This window comes from Petromyzon marinus, chromosome 59 (assembly GCF_048934315.1).
Source record: "Petromyzon marinus isolate PM22_M1 ecotype Great Lakes invasive population chromosome 59, UKy_Petmar_22M1.pri1.0, whole genome shotgun sequence".
In the NCBI taxonomy this organism is placed as follows: domain Eukaryota; kingdom Metazoa; phylum Chordata; class Hyperoartia; order Petromyzontiformes; family Petromyzontidae; genus Petromyzon; species Petromyzon marinus.
The window spans coordinates 21,220,235-21,246,173 of NC_133725.1; the positions used below are offsets into that span (position 1 = coordinate 21,220,235).

The 25,939-nt window shown below is 49.2% G+C and overlaps 1 protein-coding gene and 1 long non-coding RNA gene across 2 annotated transcripts; both read right to left on the reverse strand.

The window, feature by feature from the left end:
- Positions 1 to 7,584: 7,584 nt before the first annotated feature.
- On the reverse strand, positions 7,585 to 8,384 carry LOC142905803 (uncharacterized). Its single transcript, XR_012929812.1, has 2 exons — positions 8,233 to 8,384; positions 7,585 to 7,789 (listed from the first exon to the last, which is right to left on the reverse strand). It is a non-coding gene; the product is annotated as an uncharacterized LOC142905803 (long non-coding RNA).
- A 5,347-nt stretch (positions 8,385 to 13,731) lies between these two features.
- LOC142905947 (uncharacterized) lies at positions 13,732 to 16,672 on the reverse strand. Its single transcript, XM_076053173.1, has 2 exons — positions 15,338 to 16,672; positions 13,732 to 14,934 (listed from the first exon to the last, which is right to left on the reverse strand). Exons 1-2 carry the CDS (start codon positions 15,666 to 15,668, stop codon positions 14,657 to 14,659), a joined length of 609 nt encoding a protein of 202 aa, XP_075909288.1. The 5' UTR covers positions 15,669 to 16,672; the 3' UTR covers positions 13,732 to 14,656.
- Positions 16,673 to 25,939: the final 9,267 nt, after the last annotated feature.

Genomic DNA, 25,939 nt, shown 5'->3' on the forward strand with positions numbered 1-25,939 from the left:
ATGGCTCTGACACCCGGCCATGCAGCGTTACGTGGGCCTGCCCACCATCATGGTCTTTAATGGTCGTGAACAGAGTCAGGGACCCTAAATAACACGAAGAATAATCCAAGACCATAGCCTCTTAATGGTAATGCAGGCCTCCAGCAGGTGAAGAGAGCTTCCTGATGCGTTTGTGCGTTTTTCACCGTTGCGGTGCCCCGCCGTGGCATTTTGGTGATGCTTTTGTTTTCCATTTGTGGAGGCAATTGCTCGTGCCATGGCCAGGTTGGATCCGGTGTACGGTGGCCCCCCACTGCTTGCGGTGGTGGGGGGCCAGCGAGCTTCTTGATGGTTTGATCCACGATGAGGCACTTCTTGGGGATATTTGAGTTCTCCCAATTGTTTATCCACTCATTCGTACCGGTTGTGTGGACAGAAGCCGGAGGGATTTAAGAAAAGTTCACATTGATTAAAATGGCCACGATAAATCGAACCGGCGACTTCTATATTGTGTACCAACCATTACATCATGGCAACATCCTGTGATGTCACGTTTATAAGGGTGGGGGGAAATAACAACCAGGGTACTAGGTGTTAGTGTGTTTGAGGACGCAAGTTTCAAATACAATTATTTTTTATCTTGTCCTCTTCCCCCCAACTGGGGTTAAAACAATCAACAATTGAGGAAAGGGTTGGTGGGACGTGTGCAGAGATCGCCTGTAATCCCAGGTGGACTCCCGCTCGCTGCACAAACGCCTCCTGTGGAATCCATCCAGCAGTTTGTCGACGGAAACGATGATGGTAGGCGACCATGGTTTTTGGAGATCGTAGCCGGGGCCGGAGCGGCAACAGTGATGAAGGAAGGGGGGGGGGGAGCGAGTGGCGGGGGCAGAACGGAAGGGGAGATGAGCGGTATCATTGGTGACGCGCGAACGCGCCCCAAACCGTTTGCGATCAGTCATGTCCATGGGTGGGACGGTGCTCGCGTCCACTTCCATGAAGGTGTCCTGCAGACACCTGAGAGTGGGCGCACACATGCACAAGAGAGAAGCCAATGTAACAATCCAGTTTGTCAACCAGGTATCTAGGCCCAGCCTGGATGCCCACGGCAGTCTCAGTGGGTGACGCCTGCCCCAAGTGGGCCATGCAGGCCCCTTAAACTGTGCCACTTGGCCCACTTTCCTATGGGAGCTGCTCGCTTTGATGTTGGCCGACCTTGGAAACGGTCGTGATGTCACGGAGTCAATGCAAAAGAGAGGCAATCGTCAAGTTAGTGCTGATTAAGGTCAAGTTTATAGCAATAAATGTAAAAAACAGATTCCAGCTGGGTATATGTGTAAGTCATCTCAACCACGTTAATAATAATTGAAAAAGAAATATTGTCGCTTTCATCTGGCTGTGGGCAAAAGGGAGGGTGGGAAGTTGTCAGAGTAATGAAAGGATTTGTGGCCATAGAGCCACAAGGCCCTCAATGTTTGAAGAATATTTGTTGCTCGTTATTGCAACGAAGCATAAAAGCGTATTGCGGAAAGTGTCGCGCATGTGTCTGTAGCGCGGTGCCCCCACATGTTCTCATTCACCTCAGCGACCATATCACAGTTCATGGTATTTGAGTGGTTCGTTTTTTTCTATTGCATAATCTTGCTAGTATCCATGAATGAACAAGACGAATCTATGAACGCATATTTGTGCCTTTAGGGATAATAATGGTTTGAGTGTCTTTCCATATGAACAGCGTTGCATAATAATCAATCGTCCTACTGTTAACGTGACAAGAATCTGCATTAAGGGTCGCATATGATCAATGACCGAATGCCGTGTTGTGTAACAATTTAAATACGAATTACATATTATAAGGTTAAGGTTTTGATAGAATAGTTTGCATGTTTTAATCTCTCTCTCAACAACAACAACATTGCGTAACGCGTCGGGAATTAACCACAGGTGCCGTTATCGAAGTGAAACAACGCAATCGTGATGTGTACCATGTTAATGCTGTGTTGAAATTCTGAAGTTGAGAGTTCTCATATTATCCAAAAATTTAAGTTTAGCTAGAAAATAAAATTGATTAAAGCAGAAGAGTTGTGTGTGATTCTTTCTGTGATTCTGCATAGAATTGTTCTGCGAATGAGATCTGAATCTCGGTTACCTATCATAAGCACACTAATCACTAATCCAGCACATAATCAATAAGCGTTAAATCGAAGATAATTGTATCCTTATTGAAAATGCGGAATTAAATAACAAGTCGAGTCTACTCTCTCTCATTCACGCTCACAATACCTGCACAACTGCATACGATTAATTGCGTTGTTCCAATTAATAACCAACCTTTGTCACCGAAGCTGGACCTAATTATCATAACGACCTGCATCATAACCACGCCCACTCGCATAAATTAATTTCGATTATCTCTCGAATTAGCATAGTTTATGCACATAATTACACCAATTAATTCAGATAAATTATTTAAATTTCAAATTTAATCAAATTTTCATTATTTTCATCAAATTTTCATAACCTACATATACAACAACCTTCGAGCACCCATATCTCACAGAGCGGGCCCTAACCTATAACAGCTGGCAGTTCACCAGCATTGCTTCAAGTGAGCTGGAGCGTGCTGATGAATATAAAAAACGGACCAGAGCTTGGTTTATGTACAACCAATACTGCTGAAATGGTGCACTCCCAGAAGGAAAGCCGTGTGGCTAATGGGATGTGTACAAATACTTGTATTTTTTAAGTGGAAAGACAGATATGTGAAGGAGGGGAATCATCGTTTGCGTGTTAATTTTGTTACTCATATCCACGATGTAAGCCAGTTATTATATTGAAACTTCGCAGAGCTTTCATGAGTAAGAAAGTTGTACCAACAATAATTATTATCGGTTCTATTGCGATCGAGGGCTGCACGTTTCAACGGGCACACATGTGTCATGCTGCGATGGTGACGGTGCTCCCGGTTTTTTAAGACCGGGAGGAAGTGAGGGCTTCACCTTTCTGGCAAATTGCCCGATGATGCTGGATGTAATTACCAGCGAAACGTCGTACTCAAAAATTGTAAATGTTGTGGATTCACTCTTCAACACACCGGTGGGCTGAAGGAGTGATCTATTTCTCTTTTGTCAATGTGACACATTTTTTACTGATTGGCCGTGTCGGGTAGTGGAGGGTTACGACACATTTATGAGTAATGCGATCTAACCCAAAAACGTTTATTATGAATAATATTGGTCGTGAAAGCCTACGGCCTTTCTGGCCGTGATTTTTATTTCAGCAGCATTGGTTCAACACGAGCAAACGTCAGAATGGTTTTCAGCTCTGCAAAGCTCATGATGACTTTTTGTGAAGTATTCCACAGTTTTGCATAGAACTAGGACCTGTAACTAACAGAGAGCATCCTTGCCTGCAAATATCTGGCAGTTCACCAGCGTCGGTTTGAGACACTGAATGCTCAAACGAACGCAAATGTGGTAATGATTATTTTGTGTTATCTCCATATATAAAAGTTGTAAATATGTGTCTGTTCAAAATGTTTAGCGTACTTCCCGACATGCAACACACTTGAAATTTACCATGTGGGTACTTTCCAGACTCTACACCATGCAAAAGTTATGAAAATACACTTTTTGTGTGTGGGGTGGGGGAGCTCAATAATGCATTTATTTTTTGTACGGCAAGTGAGCTGTGACGTCAAATCTGTCACGTGACCCGCACATGTGGAAGCGTAACGCATTGTCGTGTAGTGGTTAGCGCGCTGCGCTACGAATCCGGCAACCCGAGTTCGATTCCCGCTCACGGCCACTACCAGTGACGATTATTTTAACCGGTCCTGGGCCTCCCCTACGTCGACTCAGCCTCAAAACGAGTAACTCCTGTGGTGTGTAAACATCGCCACTGGGGAGACAAAGGCGGCCGGGCGTGGTGGATCCAAGTCCCAGGAGAAACTGGGTAGTACAGCTAGTGTATTATATGCGCGAGTACTAAAGCTGGAACGATTCGATTACCAAGTCGATTATAACCGATTCCTTGTGTATGGTCAATTACTCAGACCCCTTTAAAAATGACAGCCATCCCCACATCTTACTTCCTGTGACGCGGCTGATGTGATCAAGTCCCTCCCATCAGGTGGGACAACCACAGCAAGAAAAAACTGCTGAAGTAGGCGAGAGATCTGCCGTGGCACGAGGTTATATAGGCCTCGGCAGTAGGGGGGAGAGAGAAGGGGGGGGAAGGAGGCGGGGCAGAAAGTGGACCCCGCAGCAGCACCCGGGTCACTGGAATAAAGTGGGCCACCACTCATTGATCCGTACATTTAACTCGATGAGTCGATTCGATTCCGTGCCCCGTTGGGTCCTCCCCCCTTTTGTGCTTTTGGGTGTGCTGGGTTTCAACATAATTCCCGATCCATTGTGAATCTTCCCTTCCCCCATTTCAGCACTCCGATCTACATCCGACAGGAGATGATAAACCGCAGGGAGGGGGAGTAAAACCTAATCGCCAGGTAATTGGAAAAGTCGCCCATTGTCTCGCGGATTTGCATGATTGTACGATGGATGGGGCAGAGGAACGTGCTACAGGGACACGCCCTGAGGAATGCAGGCATCGGCCTTTGGATGAAAAACTATTTTTCAGTAATTCAGTGGGCAGTGCTCTCACTGGCAGCTCATTCTCAATTAATGTGGGTGATTCACCACGTGTTTGTGCCACATTTTGTATCTGAGTTGAGTCCATTTTTGTTTCCTTTTCTGTTTCTCTACTCCCTCCTGGTATAGCCGGGTGGGGGTATCGAAGGGGGAATGGGCAGATTGTGTTTAACCTTGAATTTGTCGTGGCATGGGGTGCTGGTATGATTCCGCTCTTGGCTTCCACACCCTGAAATTCCAATAATTACCTGTCTTTGTGCGCTGTGGTTGCCTCGGATTGGTGTGCCACTCTCTCGCTGGATTGTTACCTTGCCATCTCTGCGTGTAATTATGTTGGTAGTTCGTGGGTGCTTGCTCCTCTCTGAAAAAAAATTCCGCAGACTACCTACTGGATCTCCTCTCTGTTTCAAAGAACAAATTTGACCTCAGGTCTTCGCTCATTTACCAGCTTCACATTCCCTATTGCCGTACAAAAACTGGAGGAAGGGCCTTTGCTATTGATGCCCCCAGGGTCTGGAATGCTATTGCCAATAAACTGCAACTTGAATCACTACCTATGATATCTTCACTCAAAACTGCTCTAGAGGAGTTGTACAACCCTAGCTGCCACTGCTATTCAGTGGCCTAAAATATGGCTCTAGATTTTGGTGTTATAATTTATTTATGTAGTTTATTCTTAAAAATTCGGTCACAGTCCCTATGATCACTGTTACATTGGATTTATGGCTTTTATTTTGGTGATTTCGAAAAGTTTTTTTTGTTTTGGCCATGTTTTTGTTTATTGTAGCACGGAGTTAGACTGATGGCTTTAATCTTAGTTGTCTTGTGGTTGTTGTTGTTATTTGACTTGCATCCCACTGGGATTTTTGCACACAGCGTTGGTGTACGGTGCTATTTCAGGAATATTTTGATATTTTTTTCCTGTATTTTCTGTTTGCACAGTCACATACTCACTTTAAGATGTTTTCTTGTTCATGTTTTTTGTTTGTTGCGGTTGCACCCGATTCAAGAGCCGAATGGCTCACAGGGCTATACCAAATAAATGAACTATGAACTAACTAACTCTGTGTTGTGGGGCTTGGTGTGAGGTGCTGTAGCTGCTCACGTGATTTTTACTTCCCTCTAGATGGCGGGGTGCATTATCTCTCTCCCTGTGTTTTGTCCGAATTATGGCTCCTAATTCTATATAGCCATGCCGTGTGAACCCTATTCTGTATGTGGTGTAAGGAGGCCGTCTCTGGGTCCAAAACCATACCCACAATTTCTGTAATCTCTGGACTCAAGGATTAAAAAAACAATCTTGAACATTTTGTCACCTTCGTGGTATTGATCAACATCACCTGCGTAATACACTCCTCGTTTACGCACTGGGTCATAAATTTGGCAGCATTAAACCCCTCAGTGTTGAATATTCTCCAAACTTCGTAATCACTGTTAGGCTGAGTTGTTTGAAATAATTCCTAACCTTGTATGGTAGCGACTTTACCCATGGTATAGAATATTCATGTAACCTTCTTTTCAGCACTTGTTTTCTCGTCCAACTTCCTCAGACCTCTGATCATTGCCTCCACTTCGACTGTTGTGATATGAGTGTATGTTTCTGTTCCTATTGTGTGGATCAAAATAGGGGATTCTGACGAGAGCTTTCTCCGTCAATTTAAGAGTCTTACTACTGAATGAGTATTCGGAAAGTTGGTCGTTGTGAGAGGAGTCAGTGTCAGATGAGCTATCACTCAAACTTTGCTGCTGCTTAACATAACTTCTGTAATGTATTTTGCGCCTGTGTTGTGGGTATGAACGTAGAGCGAGACTTCTCCTGGAGGCAATGCGTTTATTACAATAAACGATAACAACACCAATAGCCGTAACACGACTGGTGTCTGTTAAAAACACTGCTGCAGTCAATCACAGTTGGTTTTGAGTGATTACATTGGGGTGGGGGGGGATGGCAAGTGATGGGTGATGGGAGGAGACAAGGGACGCAACGTGACCGTCCATGTACGAGGATAAGAGGTGCCATCTGTGACGTACACAACCTGGGGACACATCATGGGAAGAAGGATCTCTCAAAACCCGAAGAGGGGAGAACTACATGGAAACGCATTGTCTTGAGCAATGAATTAGCACAAGGGGACGAACAGGGGTTGGAGTCATGTTCTTCGTATGGTCGACGTTTATGTAGAGCAACAACTATATTGGATTGAGGTGGTTGAGCCAGATCATTGTGTAAGAAGTAGAGTTGGTGCATCGCTGTGATGATGCCTCCGAATTTGTGAATTGGACATTGAGTTTTCATATATTCCATAGTCTATTCAGGCTTGGAGTTAGGGATAGGGCTACAGATTTGCTGCAGAAATATTTTTCAGAGCGTCAGTGTTTGGCACTACATGTAGGGCAGTTTCACATATTAGGCAAACATCACAATTTCAGCATCATCTTAATTTTATATATTTATATGGGATATAATATAGAAGGTAATTATTGCTTTAGAAATTACATTATTCACACAGATGATTTCTATCTGAATCTCTTGGTTGAAATACTTTGCCCAAGGTAAGATAACTGTGCGATTATGGTAATGAGTATCCACATCCGTCTGAGACTGTGGAACTGCCCTCCAGCACTGCCGCTCACATCAGGGGACGTAGGAACGACTATGGTTGCTGGCTTCACCGTGGCCAACTAGTTTATTGATGGGCATCTCCTCCTTGCCATCCTCCTAAATTTCCACCACCATCACCACCTCCACAACCTTGTGCTTGTCGCCCCCAACTCAAACTCAGTGCAAACCCCTTGGAGGGCTGGCATTACCCAAGGGACACAGAACTCTGCCTCACATTTGGTTTCTAGAAGCTCCGCAACAGCCACACTGTGGATGTAGACAGCCCTTAGCATTATAAATGTGAGCCACTCGCGTGTCCCAAACACTCAAAAGAATTGAGACGAGGCGATAGTATTAGATACAAATATTTATTATTAAAACGCGATGCCTTGTAAGGAAGGGGAGGTGCTGGTGGGGGTGGGTGGTGCTGGAAGTGTGGGGGGCTGTGAGATGCTCAGAGGGTGTTCGAGGCCTGGGGGGGCAGGTCTTGGGAGGCTTCTTGAATGCCGGGCTCCAGTGAGCAGCCAGAGATGTCCTCTTCCTCCTCAACCGTGACAAGCTGTGGACATACTGACCCATTAGACACTACACACAACTCAGTACTTCTACCAGCTCAACTGGGATTACACACAACAATCAGCACCCCCTACTGGCAGACAAATGCCAATTGCACACCAGGTGCTGAGTCACCTTGTGCCCACAGGACATCTGTCATTGGGGGTGCCCTTTCACACGTGTTGAGATGAGATGTGATGTAAAGCGCTCTGAGATGCCCCGGTGTACAGAAAGGTGCTAAATCATTCTCATCGTTATCACTGTGTCCAGCAATAATGAAATTGTCTGTATTTGTAAACGGGGACCATGACGGCTTAACGTGATGGTTAGACCAGCTCATCATTATCATAATACACTGAATCGTGTGTGCATGAATCTATTATTTACGTTAAACGCAAATTATATACGTGTGTGTGTGTGTGCGATGCGCGAGTGCTGTGCACTCACCTCCACCTCGCTCTGCAGATGCTGCTGCTCCGAGTGTGCACTCTGCTCGTTGTCGCGGTAGGGCGCCAGCTCAGCGTGCAGCTCCGCCACTACACGTTGATACCACTGAATCTCTGCCTGCAGAGATTCCAGTTTCCAATTCCTGTCAATGAGCTGCGTGGGCCACGGGCAAATGGCGGCAGAGGGACACAGGAAAGCATTTTAACGACTGTGTGAAGTTATTGCAGAACATACAGGTATAATAACACACACAACCAGGATCTTTATTTATAATTGAGTAATGTAATGACCTACGAAGCTCTTTTACACAGATGTCCATAGACCACCTTTGACCAAATAAACCGAAATGCATCCAATCATCTCAGATCTTGGAAGAAAAGCATGGTTGAACTTCAAATGCTTGGATGGGCAACCACCATCAATACAAACCAAGATAACACCTATAAAAGCATGATGAAGACCGCTTGTGTTGCAATCGAAACGTCGTGGGTTTTTTTATATTATTAAAAAAAGTACGTGACTTTACCGAAAGAATCAAGAATATGAATTCCTACAGTCACGAAAGTTTTATGTTAAACATTTTTTAGGAATTAATTAACTCAAAATCTGGATTAAAATAATAGATTAAGATCGCTTCCCAACCAAAAAGAGTGAGGGGATGGAGATGCATGTAGCAGAGGGGAGCAGATGGTCTAGTAGTCGTAGGTACTTCTACTAGAGGTGGGATGGTGGATCGTAACGTGGTACAGTCCTTAAACAGAGAATGCTCAGTAACCTAGTGCGCATCCATTCTGTACAACCATCAGTGTGAAAAATAAGTGTATACATACAGTCCTCGACTTAGGAACACCATACTTACGGAGACCCGACTTACGGATACCCGAGTTCCGAATCTGTTTCTATGAAATGTATTAATTTTTGGATACCATTGACTTTAAAACGCGAACTTGCACTTCCAAACTGAACCACAGAACTATTTTGTTCAGTGCTGCGATCCTCCACAAGATGTCATGAGTCAGCCTCGTGCACGCGCACATGTGCGTATATGTGAAAGTGATTGTGTGGGGAGCGGTAGTGTTGCAGTTCACGCGCTGCGCTACAAACCCACCGACCCAAGTTCAATTCCAACTCACGGCCAACACCAGTGACGATTATCTGAACCATTCCTGGGCCTCCCGTAGGTCAACTCGGCCTCAAATGAGCACCTAGCGCGCTTTATAAACATCACCACTCGGGACACAAATGCAGCTGGGTGTGGTGCTGGCACACAACCCCTCGCATGCCGTGCTGGCTTTCATAGGCTATCGCTAACAGCACGTGCCCCAACAGCCTATTACAGCTACACGGTGGATCTTTGTGCGGATCGGAAGTGTAGCGGTGAGCACGCTTGTGATTTAAAAGCGGTGAGTGAAAAAAATATATTTTTACTACATTTTATGTATTACTTACGATACACTATATTTTTAGTGTTAATGCAAATGTACATGATTTCTTATTTACGAGTTTAACTCTTTTGTTGAACCTTAACACATTTTATAACACTGACAATATGGGAATTTAAATATCGCACATTATTGTATTCCGACTTACGAACCGTTCCGACTTATGAATGGGCCTCAGGAACTAAATGCGTTCGTAAATCGAGGACTGCCATATTATTGATATATTTGTCTATTATACTGTGTGTATTATTAGTTGTTTATCATGTAAAATTAGTTTACACTTGAAAAATATTCACCATAAATCCGGTATGTGGGGAAAAAATATTGATAGAGTATGTGTAGTGGCATAGCGCTGGCTGCTGGTAAAAAAGGGTAACTGCGGTGTATGGTAGTACCCACGTCAGCAGGCCACGATAGACACGAGAGGGGGACATCTAGGGGAAAGGTCACAGAGGGGGGGCCATCGGGAACCCGCTAGTAGGTTCCAGAGAGGGGGCGTGGCCGTGGCGGAGCGAGGCCACGCTGAGAGTATAAGAAGGGCCCCTGTGAGGGACCTTGTGGCTGTTGCTGGAAGTGGGATCCTCGTCGTGCTGTTCGTATATATAAGATAGTCGTCGTCACCATCTCGTCATCGTCGTTGTCGTCTCGTCGCTGTCGTCTTGTCGCCATCGTCGCTGCCGTCTTCACTCGATATTACGCTGCTAGATAGGTGTTCGCTGTCTCCGTTCAGTGCTGTCAGTGTTAGATGGTTAGTGTTTTGTATAGGCAAGCAACGGTAATAGTGTGTACCCACGTAGGGTGTCTGTATTATCCCAATGGTGCTCGTTAAATAAAAGAAGCGCCTAAAAGTCTTACTGTCTCTGAGTTAGTCACTACACATGTACACATGAAAGTGACTACTGTAGTCAGAGATGCAAACGCTTGGGCGTCATCTGGTGCCTTACTGTCGCCATCCAGCGTAAACTATTTGGGTCTTTATAGTAAAGTTCGTAAATCTCAAGTACGCTATGGCAAGGTACCACAGTACATAACATGCGATTGGCTATCAATGACTTGAGTACGTTAATAGTGAAAGTACGTACAACGGGAGGGCGTAAATAATGGTATTGCTGTATATATCTGCGTTTGTGCCATGCCGGACCCAAAATCCCCACCTGCAGGGATCCCAGGTGCTCATTCTTTTCGATGAGCTGCATGGGCCACGGACAAACGGCAGCAGAAGGACATGGCTAAGCATTTTAACGACTGCGTGCAGTTGTTAAAGAACATACAAATCCAACAAACACATACAGAACCAGTATCTTTATTTTAAATGAAGGAATCTGATAAGCTATGAAACTCTTTTTCACAGATGTCCATACACCACACCACCTATGACCAAATGACCCGGAATGCACCCAATATTATAAGATCTTGGAAGAAAAGCAGGGTTGAACTTTTATGGTACTTGGATGGGTGACCACCATCCATACAACCCAAGATAACACCTATAAAAGCCCAGATATATGGATTAATTAACCCAAAAGCTACTTTAAAATGTCCGATTATAATTGCCTCCCAACCAAAAATAGGGAGCGGATGGAGATGCACGTAGCAGAGGGGAGCAGATGTTCTAGTAGTAGTAGGTACTTTTACTAGAGGTGGGATGGTGGATTGTAATGTGGTACAGTCCCTAAACAGAGGATACTCAGTAACCCAGTGCGCATATACACATCTGTGTGAAAAATAAGTGTATATATAGGCAGTCCTCAACTTACAAACACCTGCACTTACGAACCTGCTTCCATCAAATATATATTTTATAACATTGACTTTAAACGCGAACTCGCACTTGAAAATTGAACCGCGTCACTATTTTGTTCAGTGGAGCAATCCTCCGCGACATGTAATAATTCAGGATGGCGCTTGGAGCAAGTGTATGCCTATAAGTGTGTGTGTATGCACGCGCACGTGTCTATGTGTATGAAAGTGAATGTGTGGGGAGCAGTAGTGTAGCGATTAGCCTTCGAAAGCGGCGACCCGAGTTCGATTCCCGTTCATGGCCAACACCAGTGACGATTATGTGAACCGGTCCTGGGCGTCCCCTAGATCGACCCAGCCTCAAATGAGTACCTGGTGCGATGTGTAAACACCACCACTGGAGAGACAAAGGCAGCGAGGCATGGTGCTGGCCAATCACCCCCTTGTGTGCCATGCCGGCCTTCATAGGTGCTGCTCACTAACAGTACTTTCCCCAACAGTCTATTAAGGCTATACGGGGAGTCTTTGTCTGCGACGTGCGAATGCAGTGTACTCACCTCCGCCTCGCTCTGCTGGCGCAGCATGTCCAAATGCTGCAGCTGTGAGCGTCCGATCTGTGCGTTTTCGCGGTACTGCTCCAGCTCTGTGTGCAGCTCGGCCAGCATACGCTGATACCAAAGAATCCCCGCATGCAGGAATCCCAGCTCCTGGCTCCTTTCGAACAGCTGCTTGGGCCACAGGCAGAGGGACAGAGAAAAGCATTTTAACGACTGTGTGCGGTTATTGTAGAACATACAGATGCAACAACAGACACATTTAGAACCAGAATCTTTATTCATATTGGAGGAGTCTGATGAGCTGTGAAAATATTTTTCACAGATGTCCATACACCATGTTTGACCAAATCACCCAGGATGCACCCAATCTTGTCAGACCATCATGCACACAACCCATGATTCCGCCTATAAAAGCCCACATATATGGATTAAGTAACCCAAAATCTGCATTAAAAGGTCAGATTAAAATCGCTTCCCAAACCAGGACAGGGAGGGCATGGACATGCACGTAGCAGAGGGGAGCAGATGGTCAGACCCTACACAGCCTGACGACTCAAGTGCTGTGTCACGGTCAGACCTGGGCCGTTCCGGGGCCAGGAGAGCCTGGGTTCTCAGCGGCCGTGGGAACGAGGCTGGGAGCATTACCTGACGCAGAGTGTCCTCATTCTCAGCTTGGGACGTGGTCAGCTGATCCTGCAGCGCCGACAGTCCCTGTTGGGGGGTGGAGAGCTCCGGCTGGGCACTGGCGCGCTCCGCCTCACTCGCTGCGAGCTCCTCCTTGCTCGCCTTGAGCTCCTCCCTCAGCCGAGTGATTGTGTCCTCGTCCTCCTGAGCCTTAATACAGGCAACGTTCGTTTTACCATCGTAATCATCACCATCATCATCATGAACAGCCATGATCCGTCCACCGCTGAATGTGTTTTTGTGATACTGCTGGATGAAAGTTTCCCTGAGCCATACCGGTCATGGGAATTAATTGATCATACTTCATCACACTGGTCAGCACGAAGTGGTACACCCAAGACTGGGTCAGATTTCACTGGCCACCAATGCTAGCCATGGTTGGTAATCAAACTCGGACAGCTTGGTTCAGAGTGCAGAAGGCTCATCACAGTAAATTAATACGTTGTATATCATCATAAATATTTCGCCGCACAAGGGTCTCCTCCTCTTGTGAACGCTGCCACAAATGTCTTAAAACTCAAACTTTAATTATCTTTATTTTACCAGCTAAGGCCTACTGAACTATATAGCTCTTTTTCAGAAGCGACCTGCCCACAAATGAAAGTTCAACGAAGTGGCTTATCATGTGGAAATGTATTGCAGCTATAGAATCTAAACGCACGTTTCTAAATGTGGAGGAAGAACCGGAGGACCCGGAAAAAATCCACGTGACCACAGGGAGAACATGCAAACTCCAAATATACAGGTGTCGGGGTTGGGATCAAACCCACAACCTCCTGCATACAGGCGAGGTAGTTAACATCTCGCCACCGTGGCGCCCCTCTTCAGTGCCAATCGCGGCTTCACCACGCGTGCCCTTGCGAGCCGATACCTTCTTGGAGTTGCGCTCGAACTGCTTAAAAGCATCGGTGAGGGTGAGCCGGACCTCCTCCAGCCCTGTCGCCAGCTCGCAGGCCTCTTTCCGATGCGCGTCCTGCTGCTGCGCCTTCTCCATCCCAAGTGCCTGGACGTGCCCCTCCGACTCCTTCAGCTACAGGCACGCACACGTTCCACAATGCTGGATTCATGTCTGGGGAAGTATACTGAATATGGTGTGCAGAATGTGGAAATCTTTTCTGGGTTGGAAAAGACCCAGCTGTAATTAAGCCCGGCTTGCAAACAGATAAATAATTACCACTTAAGTCATTTAAACTCTGTGGTGTGCATATAGCTGTGTGTCTGCAAGCCTATATTGTTTCTCTAACAAATGCAAGCCAATCACATTTTAGAAAAAGTCCTGTAAACTGCAGCTGACTTTATAATTAAATTGTATTTATTCTAACTGAAAGTATGAAAATGTGAGAAAATACATTCGCAACTCTGAATCATGACAAATTATGAGAGGTAGTGAATTAGTTAAAGGCCTAGTCAGGAATTGCCTTGTCTAGTGTAATTACCTCATCCAACATTCACATATCTGCAGACAAAATTAAGAGCCATGAGGGGAGGACCAATCCTGTGGTCACAATTATACATTTTGCCATATAGAAATGCATTATCATACTACATTCGAAAAAAACATTCTGGCTGTCTGCCTTCCTGGCTGCATCCATATTACTTATATAACCACTTCAGGTTTCAGCCACCTGTGATTAAGCCAGGTTCACATGTGCAGTGAGTTAATGATCTCAGCCTGATCATCAATGACTTCACAGAAAAGCCCATGAAAACAATGTCGGCTTTACACTACATCGAGCGAAGTTCCAGCTCTGAAAACCAAAGATCCGACTGTTTTGTGATGAACATTACTCATTACTCTCCATAGCAGGGCAGATATCAAAGTATTTCCTCCTATTGGGTGGGTACCAGAGGGCACTTAAATATTTCTCAGAAGTAGTTATGTGATTTATGCTTCTGCAAACCATTCTCTAACATGAAACTTGAATTTGGAGCTTTCGTGACTGCAGGAATTATTCTTTGGTTTTTATTATTAATTTTATTATTTCTTATTTCTACGTGACTTTACCTAAAAAAACATTCTCGAACATGCGATGGTGCACTGCTCAGGCGATGAGGACAGGCCTCATGCACACACATGGAGGTGGGGCGGCTGCCGCATAAGGCTCTGGTTACCTGGTGCTGCAGCCCGGCGATCTGGCCGTGCATGCACTCCATCTCAGCATCCGTGTGCTGAAGTGTGTGCTGCAGCTGCACCACCTCCTGTGCCCTCGCGGCCTCCTCTGCCCTGGAGACTCCCAGCTCGGCCTTGAGAAAGTCCGTCTGTTGCTCCAGAGAATTGCCTGTCGGAAGGGACACAAAACCATGGCGATGAAGACAGTACAGCCACCAGTGGCAGCAGACAGAGAAGGAGCAGCAGCTCAGGAGGAAGAGTACCAGCAGCGGGAGTAGTAGCAGACAGAATAGGTCTGAGGTCCCTCAGACCTATTCACCAGCTTGCATGCAAACACAGGGTCCAGAATAATAATATATGCACAGGAAGGGCCTAGTGAGAGAGCAGTTAGTAAACCCAGTGCAGTCCTATGTTAGACAGCGGAAGTGGTCCACGTGGGAAATGAAGTAAAAACGAGGAATTACTCGTTTTAACTCGTAAAAAGAAGTTATTGGTGCACAGTGCTCGACAAAAATTAGTGTTCAATGGGTCCGTGGATTCAGAAAGATTTTGGAGCACAGGCCCCTACCCACCGGTCTCCTCGCAGCAAGCGTTAGCCTCCTGCAGTCGTTGCTGCAGCTCCAGTACTTCATGCCGCAGGTTGTCCACCTCAGTCTGCTGCACCTCTTGGTTGGTAAAGAGGTCGCGCATGTTCGCTCTCAGCTCCGCGGCCTCGGTGCCCAGCCGCTCGGTTTCAGTCCCGCGCTCTCGCGCCTCTTCCCGCGCCGCCACCAGGTCTGCTTCTGAGCGCCGCAGCAGCTCGTCACGCTCCTTCAGCGCCTGCGGGCGGAGACGGGCAGCATCTAAATTACACGTAATTACAACATGTAATTTGAATATATTAATAAATTGTTTAGCATTCATCCAAAATATTGAGAAAATAAGTGGGCTTGGGCAGGACACATTGCTGTTGCAAGAAGGGGGGTGGCTGTTGCGAGAGTGGAGGCCTCACCTTCTGGAGGATCGTGATGTGCACAACGTGAGCGTCGTACTCTGAATCGTCGTGCATATGTGATGCACGATATTCGGCCAGCTCTATGTATGCCAGATGCAGAGTCGCATCGTGCTCACGCCTCAGCTGCTCCTCGCGCTCGCCCCACCGCACTGCTTCCAACTCCACCTGCAGGCTGTTGATGGCCTGCGAGTGTGCCATTAGCTGCTCACGGGCAGAAGGGCACAGTGTCACAGGCACGTGCATGCATAGGTGGGCATCCCTTCATCACAGACACATGCAGCGTGCAGATGAGGACAGGTACAGACATACAGACACACGGAGCATGTAGTTGTACAGAGAGATAAGAGACTATAGACATGGGCAGGAGGCACAAGAAAATAAATTACAGATGCAGAGACATACACACAAAGACACAAGCAAGTCATACAAATTTGGACACATTATGGAAAGACAGTGCATGTGGAGAGAGATGTACATAGCCAAAGGCAGAACATGCAGAGGGAGACAAGATAAGAATGCGGAGACACGGGCATTGAGTACAGAGACGCACATACAGGCGCCTCGCATGCAGACGGACGCACACGTGCAGTGGATGCTTTTCAAGATGAAAATAAGAAATTGAGATTCTATTGTAAACAAATCAAGAACTTCAAAAATATGCAAGGTAAACACCTGTGGTCTTATTGAACATACCACAATCACGTTTAAAATATTTAGAATGATAATAGAAAGTCAAAAAATAGAACCATGATACATTGTATACATCAATCAACGATTGGTAAGCGTGCATACAACATGGCAACGTTCTTCATCATAAGATAATGAAGAAACTCGTTGCACCCAAATGTTCATCTTCAAATTGAGTCAATATTCAAAACAAATAACTCACAACGCCTCCTCACACCATGTCGGTCATGGGAATGTGTTTGACTATACTTCCCCATGCTGGTCAGCACCGTACAGATGTATTAATCAATAAAACATAATACATGCACATTATGTGGGGAGATGCTATGATACAAAAATTTAGTTTGATCTGCTTTTATCTTTTCATTTTCAACATTATTGGGAATAAAACCATGGACCACTCGCTACAGTGAATTTAGCAAAATTTATTACGGAACCAAAATATAATTCGATGGGTTTTTTTGTGCACTCATTTGCAACTAGACTGAGACCATTATGCTTGAGAATCCGGTTTAATCACTGTGGTTGGGCGGCTGTAATCCACATTCAATCCTGGCATCTCAGCCATGCTGGCACAGCATGTCTGACCCCTGGGGCACCTAGCTACCTCCCAGGATGCACTCATTTAATGTGCCATTTCCTTGACGTTCAGATCGTAACTCTGAATAAAAACTCAACGCATGAATCAATAATGATGCACTTAATAGGGCAGAGCTTCTAAAAGGTGATGTTTCAGGCAATGGCCTTCATCGCATCAGAGAAGTCAAAGCAGTATCCATTGCAGCGTTATTGACGAATATGTTGAGGTTTTGTTATCTCTGCTTGTGTGCCACGCAGCTTCACAACGTGAACACGTTATTTGGGTCTTTCGGTAAGGCCATGTAGATACAAAAATAATAAAAAAAATAATAACAATATCACGACATTTCGATCGCAACACAAGCAATCGTCATCAAGTGAAGGATATGGCAGGAGAGCTGCCGAGGCAGGAAAAAATATATGGCGGGAGCGCTGCTAAGGCAGGGAGTTAAAAAGGTTTGAGATGGGTGTAGCTCAAGGGTCAGTGGGCAGGGCTTGATGAAATTTGCATGTAAATGTAAGATCAACGAAATCTTGACAAACGAAGTTTCATTTTAGCCCTGCTCCGTGTAACAAGGGGACAGGGGGGTTGGTGGTGGCCACAGTACCTCCTCAGCATGGTTTTTCTTGAGTTGGTGCAGCATCTCATGGAGACTCTTCTCTGTCTGGCGCAGTGCGCCACGCAGGGTGGCGAACTGCGCTCTTGCCCTGCTCAGATTGTCCCGCAGGGTCGATACCTCCCGGGACAGCTGGTGCATTTCTTTCTCCGGCATTTCCAACTGCGACGGGAGCAAGGGCACATGGCACGGGCACGTTAGCGCCTCCCAGCGTAAATCCTGCCTTCAATCGCATTGTGACATGCCATTCGCCATCGGATGGTGGAGACAACACCATGGCACATGGCAAGTGAGGTGCCTAATACACAGGTAAACACACATAGGACAGATGGGCTGACACCCACACACCCAAGCAAAGGCAACACCACGATTCCCCGCACAGCCTAAACAGAGTGGTAGAATGCGCAGCAGCGCTGGCCTAGGAAACGCACCCACACCATCTTCATTTACATTCGCTCAGCCAATGACTTACGTTTATTCGGGACCTCGGGGTCCCGCCATAAGGTTAATTTGATATTCAGTTTTATCACAGTACGCTCTGAGCCACACAGCGCTCGCCAATTTTTAAAAGACAAACTCGTCCGCCGACGTGTTTGCTCCTCCTTGGTCTCTCTGCCTTAGCCCCAAAATGTCTGGGAATGTCAACATGCCAGTGATAAGGCCGGTCGAGGTGAGTGAGCATATGGCGGTTACACTGGTGAGTACAGTACGTAATACTTCCTGATGCTATTATTAAAAAAAAAATTCGTTTGATGGAATGTTTACCATCTGTTTTATTACTCTTATAAAATAGCGCTGATACTCCAATGAAGCCCTCATTTATTGTTCATAAGAGATAACGCTGTCGAGAAGTCATCCCCATATATAATGGTATAACCCTTTTCGCGCTGATTTCCTGAATGCTCACTTCTCCACATAGGCAACTTGAGCGCTAAGCGAGACTGCCTGTATTCATTTCAGCCTAAGTCGACATAGGGGAGTCCCAACACTGGCTCAGATATCCCTCGCCACTGGTGTTAGCAGGTATTTGTGGTTCATGCGGACTTGCTGCCTTGTAAAAGGTGTCAATCTGGTGTTGGGGCAAAGCTTTTTTTTATCATTCCATACACGTTTGCATTTTAGCTGGTAAGTGGCAGAGTGGTGGCCTCCACTCCAGCCTAGATTTGTGTCTGTCCCCTACCTCTCTTACCGAGTACAACTCCTCTGACATCAAAACACAAGGGGCCGTCCATAAATGACGTCATGCGATTTTGGACCCCTCCCCCTTTGTCACACGGTGTCACAAAAAGTCAGACCCCCCCCCCCCCCCCAAAAAAAAAAACATGCTTCAAATCGCTTTAGTTCATAGTTCCATTTATTTGGTATAGCCCTGTGAGCCATTCAGCTCTTGAATCGGGTGCAACCGCAACAAACAAAAACATGAACAAGAAAACATCTTAAACTATTGCCATTGTAGTTCGTATTAATGTGGTGCTGCACTCTGATGTAGAACATTTATTAAAAAGTCTATTTAATTAAGTAGAACGTGTTGTCTATTTTTATTTAAAATTGCGCATTTTGATGTGACATCACATTTCTCAAACCCCCCCCCCCGTCACACATCGTCACAAATGTCTGCCCCCCCCCAAGTGCGTGACGTCATTTATGGACGGCCCCCAAGAGGTGGCACTACGCACCTACACTGTTGACACATTCATTGTCTCATGTGTTGCTTTCTCAACTGTGGTCTGTTGAAGAATATCATGTATATTCTTGCCGACGCAGATAAAGAAACACAGGTGCTCAGATCGCTGGCTTTGCCCGAATTACAGGCCAACACGCAGCGATAAGGAGCCCGCAGCGCTGACGTAATCAAATGCAGCGCTGACGTAATCAAATGCAGCGATGACGTCATCAGATGCAGCGATTACGCCATCGACTACAGCGATGACATCGATTAGTGATGACGTCATCAATTACAGAGACGTCAATTTCAGTGAAGGCATCGAGTACAGTGATGACGTCATCAATGGCAGTGATTACGTCACTGTCTTTACCCAAAAAGGGCGGAGCCAATGGCTCGGGCGTTATTGCGTCACCAAACGTCACGTGACCCCCAGGCACACCAGCTGGGAAATGGCAGTTGACACGAGATGCTATCACCTTGGCAACGCAAACAAGGACCAACTGCCCAGAGAAAGCTTTCTCCGACTAAAATCCTTGATGAAACTCTCAATCTGTGATCTTAAACTATGAACCTCGTTACCCACGCATCAAGCGCTCAATTTAAAGTAAAATTTAAATATTTTAAAAAATAATATTTTTTCTCGATGTGATCACAGTACTCTATTTGTTACTTCGTATAACTCCAACGCAAGAGGTGGCGCCACTCACCTCCACTGTTGACGAATTTGGAGTCTCCAGCGTCGCTTGCATCTGCTGCCGTCTCTTGAAGAACTTCATGGCTCCTGTTGGGGGCGCAAGAGACAAACGCAGCCGCTCAGCTCGCTCGCCCTGCCGGAGTGACGTAACGCCATTGGGGTCGGAGGTGAGTGCGCAGGAAGTGACGCATTTGGCCCCGCCTACCATGGGCGGAGCCAGATCACGTGCCCCCAGGCACCCTATGGGGGCAGAGGAAGCTGCCTCCGTATCAGCCAGGGCTCAAAGTTCTCGACGCGGCTTTTGCGTCTGCGATTTGAAACTCGGAACCTCTTCACCCACGTGTCGAGAGTTCAATGTTTGAATGCAATTTAATCGAGGCCACTGTCTTGGTATGGTACTTTGACTGTTGGTGTTTTGCCATCTTGCCCAAGCTTGGATTTGATGTTGACAAATCTACAAGAAGGTATGAGCTTGCACAGTTTGATTTTACATGATATTTATTCGTGACTTGACTACATTTTCTCAATCCTTACTCGAGTATCTTTAATTGCATTTTGTTGTTGATGCAACTGGCTAACCCGACCCTTCTGGACGTGTGTGAAAGAGAACGTCAAAACTCATGTAAAATACAGATTCTGATTTATCTACACGCACACGCAGAAGGCAAACGCGGGTACCTGGCCTCTATGCAGCAGACACGAGTAATTTATTATCTTTCAGGATGTTATTTAGAACTTTATTGAATGTTATGTCACCAACCAAACATCGAGCATAGCAACAAATATCATGCAACACTCCGGAGACGGACACCTCCCTTACCGACCTCACCTCGTCCTCCTCACCCCTAGCCTCGTCCTCCTCACCCCTAACCTCGTCCTCCTCACCCCTAACCCTCCTCACCCCTCGCCCTCCTCACCCCTCGCCCTCCTCACCCCTCGCCCTCCTCACCCCTCGCCCTCCTCACCCCTCGCCCTCCTCACCCCTCGCCCTCCTCACCCCTCGCCCTCCTCACCCCTCGCCCTCCTCACCCTCCTCACCCCTCGCCCTCCTCACCCCTCGCCCTCCTCACCCCTCGCCCTCCTCACCCCTCATCTTCTCACCTCGTTCTCCTCACCCCTCGCCTCGTCCTCACCCCCGTTCTACTCACCTCGTCCTCACCGCTCGCCTCATCCTCACCCCTCGCCTCATCCTCACCCCTCACCTCGTCCACCTCACCCGTCGTCCTCAACCCTCACCTCGTTCTCACCCCTCGCCTCTCGTTCTACCCACCTCGTCCTTACCCCTCACCTCGTTCTCATCTCATCCTCACACGGCTACCTGCACTCTATGTAGTAGACGTGAATAATTGACTATAATTCAGATTGTTATTAATAACTTTATTACATGTTTTGTCACGAATCAAACATCACCTCCTCCTCACCCTTCACCTCGTCCTCACCCCGTCCTCGCATCTCGCCTCGTCCTCCTCACCCCGTTCACCTTCACCCCTCGTTCTCACCCCTCGCCTCGTCCTCCTCACCCTTCACCTCGTCCTTCTCATCCCTCAGCTCGTATTCCTCACCCCTCACCTCGCCCTCACTTCGTCCTCCTCACCCCTCACCTCGTCCTCGCCTCGTCCTCACCCCTTGCCTCGTCATCTTTACCCCTTAGCTCATCCTCCTCACCCTCACCTCGTCCTTCTCTAACCCCTCGCTCTCCTCACCTCGTCCTCACCCATCACCTCGTCCTCCTCACCCATCGCCTCGTTCTCCTCAACCCTCGTTCTCACCCCTCGTTCTCCTCACCCCTCACTTCGTCCTCCTCACCCCTCACCTCGTCCTCGCCTCGTCCTCCTCACCCCTTGCCTCGTCATCTTTACCCCTCAGCTCATCCTCCTCACCTCGTCCTCCTCACCCCTCACCTCGTCCTCCTCAGCTCGTCCTCTCAACCCTCACGTCGTCCGCTTGACCTTTCACCTCGTCCACACCCCTCACCTCATCCTCACCCATCACTTCGTCTTCCTCCCCCCTCACCTCGTCCTCCTCACCCCTCGACTCGTCCTTCTCACCCCTCATCCTCCTCACCCCTCGTCCTCCTCACCCCTCGCCTCATCTTCCTCACCCCTCGCCTCATCTTCCTCACCCATCGTCCTCCTCACCCCTCGTCCTCCTCACCCCTCGACTCGTCCTCTCACCTCAGCTCGTCCTCTCACCTCAGCTCGTCCTCCTCACCCGTCGTCGTCCTCACCGCTCACCTCGTCCTTCTCACCCCTCACCTCTCCCTCGTCTCGTCCTCCTCACCCTTAGCTCGTCCTCACTCCTCGTCCTCCCCTCCCCTCGCTGTCCTCACCATTAGCCTCGTCCTCCTCACCCCACACCTCGTTCTTCTTACCCCTCATCTTGTCCTCCTCACCACTCGACTCGTCCTACTCACCCCTCACCTCACCCTCCTCACCCCTCGTTCTCCTCACCCCTCAGCTCGTCTTCCTCACCCCTCACCTCACCTCGTCCACCGCACCCCGCGCCTCGTCATCCTCACGCCTCGCCCACCTCACCCCTCACCTCGTCTTTCTCACCCACACCGCGTTCTTCTTACCCCTCACCTCTTCCTCCTCACCCCTCGACTCGTCCTTCGCACCCCTCACCTCCTTACCTCTCGTCCTCCTCACCCCTCGTTCTCCTCACCCCTCGTCCTCCTCACCCCTCGCTCTCCTCACCCCTCGTCTTCCTCACCCCTCGCTCTCCTCAACCCTCGTCCTCACCTCGTTTTTCTTCTCACCCCCCGTCCTCACCCCTCGCTCTCCTCAGCCCTCGCCTCGTCCTCCTCACCCACACACCTCGTTCTTCTTACGTCTCACCCCCCGTCCTCCTCACTTCTCATCCTCCTCACCCCTCGCTCGTCCACCGCACCCTGCTCCTCATCCTCCTCACCCCTCACCTCGTCCTCCTTACCCCTCACGTCGTCCGCTTGACCCCTCACCTCGTCCTCTTGACCCCTCACCTCATTCTCACCCCTGACCTCATTCTCACCCCTCACCTCGTCCACCTCACTTGTCCTCAACCCTCACCTCGTTCTCACCCCTCACCTCGTCCTCACCCCCACAGCTCGTTCTTCTTACTCCTCACCCCTCACTCTCCTCAGCCCTCGTCCTCCTCACTCTCGTCCTCCTCACTCTCGTCCTCCTCACCCCTCACTCTTCTCACCCCTTGTCCTCCTCACTCCCGTCCTCCTCACCCCTCGTCCTCCTCACCCCTCGTCTTCCTCACCCCTCGTCTTCCTCACCCCTCGTCTTCGGCACCCCTCGTCCTCCTCACCCCTCGCCTCATCTTTCTCACCCATCGTCCTCCTCACTCCTCGTCTGCCTCACGTTTTACCTCGTCCTCCTCACCCCTCGACTCATCCTCACCCCTCACCTCTCGACTCATCCTCACCCCTCACCTCGTCCACCTCACCCGTCGTCCTCAACCCTCACCCCGTTCTCACCCCTCGCCTCTCGTTCTACTCACCTCGTCGTTACCCCTCACCTCGTTCTCACCTCTTCCTCACACGGCTACCTGCACTCTCTGTAGTAGACGTGAATAATTGACTATAATTCAGATTGTTATTAATAACTTTATTACATGTTTTGTCACGAATCAAACATCACCTCCTCCTCACCCTTCACCTCGTCCTCACCCCGTCCTCGCATCTCGCCTCGTCCTCCTCACCCCGTTCTCCTTCACCCCTCGTTCTCACCCCTCACCTCGTCCTCCTCACCCCTCACCTCGTTCTTCTCATCCCTCAGCTCGTATTCCTCACCCCTCACCTCGCCCTCACTTCGTCCTCCTCACCCCTCACCTCGTCCTCGCCTCGTCCTCACCCCTTGCCTCGTCATCTTTACCCCTTAGCTCATCCTCCTCACCCTCACCTCGTCCTTCTCTAACACCTCGCTCTCCTCACCTCGTCCTCGCCCATCACCTCGTCCTCCTCACCCATCGCCTCGTCCTCCTCAACTCTCGTTCTCACCCCTCGCCTCCTCCTCACCGCTCGCCTCGTCCTCCTCACCCCTCGTTCTCCTCACCCCTCGTTCTCATCACCCCTCACTTCGTCCTCCTCACCCCTCACCTCGTCCTCCTCACCCCTCACCTCGTCCTCTTCACCCCTCACCTCGTCTTCCTCAGCTCGTCCTCTTCACCTCACCCCTCGCCTCATCCTCCTCACCCCTCGTTCTCCTCACCCCTCGCCTCGTACTCACCCCTCACTTCATCCTCCTCACCCCTCACTTCGTCCTCCTCACCCTCACCTCGTCCTCCTCACCCGTCACCTCGTCCTCCTCAGCTCGTCCTCTTCACCCCTCGTCCTCCTCACCTCGTCCTCCTCACCCCTCAGCTCGTCTTCCTCACCTCGTCCTCACCCCTCAGGTCGTCCGCTTGACCTTTCACCTCGTCCACACCCCTCACCTCATCCTCACCCATCACCTCGTCTTCCTCACCCCTCACCTCATCCGCTTTACCCCTCAGCTCGTCCTCCTCACCCCTCGTCCTCCTCACCCCTCAGCTCGTCTTCCTCACCCCTCACCTCGTCCTCCTCACCCCTCGTCCTCCTCACCCCTCGCCTCATCTTCCTCACCCATCGCTCTCCTCACCCCTCGTCCGCCTCACCTTTTACCTCGTCCTCCTCACCCCTCGACTCGTCCTCTCACCTCAGCTCGTCCTCCTCACCCGTCGTCGTCCTCACCGCTCACCTCGTCCTTCTCACCCCTCACCTCTCCCTCGCCTCGTCCTCCTCACCCTTAGCTCGTCCTCACTCCTCGTCCTCCCCTCCCCTTGCTGTTCTCACCATTTGCCTCGTCCTCCTCACCCCACACCTCGTTCTTCTTACCCCTCATCTTGTCCTCCTCACCACTCGACTCGTCCTACTCACCCCTCACCTCACCCTCCTCACCCCTCGTCCTCCTCACACATTGTCCTCCTCACCGCTCGTTCTACTCACCCCTCGTTCTCCTCACCCCTCGGCTCGTCTTCCTCACCCCTCACCTCACCTCGTCCACCGCACCCCGCGCCTCGTCATCCTCACGCCTCGCCCACCTCACCCCGTCCTTCTCACCCACACCGCGTTCTTCTTACCCCTTACCTCTTCCTCCTCACCCCTCGACTCGTCCTCCTCACCCCTCGTCCTCCTCACCCCTCGTCCTCCTCACCCCTCGTCCTCCTCACCCCTCGCTCTCCTCACCCCTCGCTCTCCTCACCCCTCGCTCTCCTCATCCCTCGTCCTCACCCCCACACCTCGTTTTTCTTCTCACCCCCCGTCCTCACCCCTCGCTCGTCCACCGCACCCTGCTCCTCACCTCCTCACCCCTCGTCCTCCTCACCCCTCGCTGTCCTCACCCCTCGCTCTCCTCACCCCTCGCTCTCCTCACCCCTCGTCCTCACCCCCACACCTCGTTTTTCTTCTCACCCCCCGTCCTCACCCCTCGACTCGTCCTCCTCACCCCTCGCTCTCCTCACCCCTCGTCCTCCTCACCCCTCGTCCTCCTCACCCCTCGCTGTCCTCACCCCTCGCTCTCCTCACCCCTCGCTCTCACGCCTCGCTCTCCTCAGCCCTCACCTCGTCCTCCTCACCCCACACCTCGTTCTTCTTACTTCTCACCCCCCGTCCTCCTCGCCCCTCGTCCTCCTCACCCCTCGCTCGTCCACCGCACCCTGCTCCTCATTCTCCTCACCCCTCACCTCGTCCTCCTTACCCCTCACGTCGTCCGCTTGACCCCTCACCTCGTCCTCTTGACCCCTCACCTCATTCTCACCCCTCACCTCGTCCACCTCACTTGTCCTCAACCCTCACCTCGTTCTCACCCCTCACCTCGTCCTCACCCCCACAGCTCGTTCTTCTTACTCCTCACCCCTCACTCTCCTCACCCCTCGTCCTCCTCACTCTCGTCCTCCTCACCCCTCGTCCTCCTCACCCCTCACTCTCCTCAC

Coding starts and splice junctions, on each gene's coding strand:
- LOC142905947 (XM_076053173.1), bottom strand. CDS start 15,668: ATGAATGCTAAACAATTTATTAATATATTCAAATTACATGTTGTAATT. Junction 14,935..15,337: donor CGCTTGCTGCGAGGAGACCG/GTGGGTAGGGGC, acceptor CCCTTCCGACAG/GCAATTCTCTGGAGCAACAG.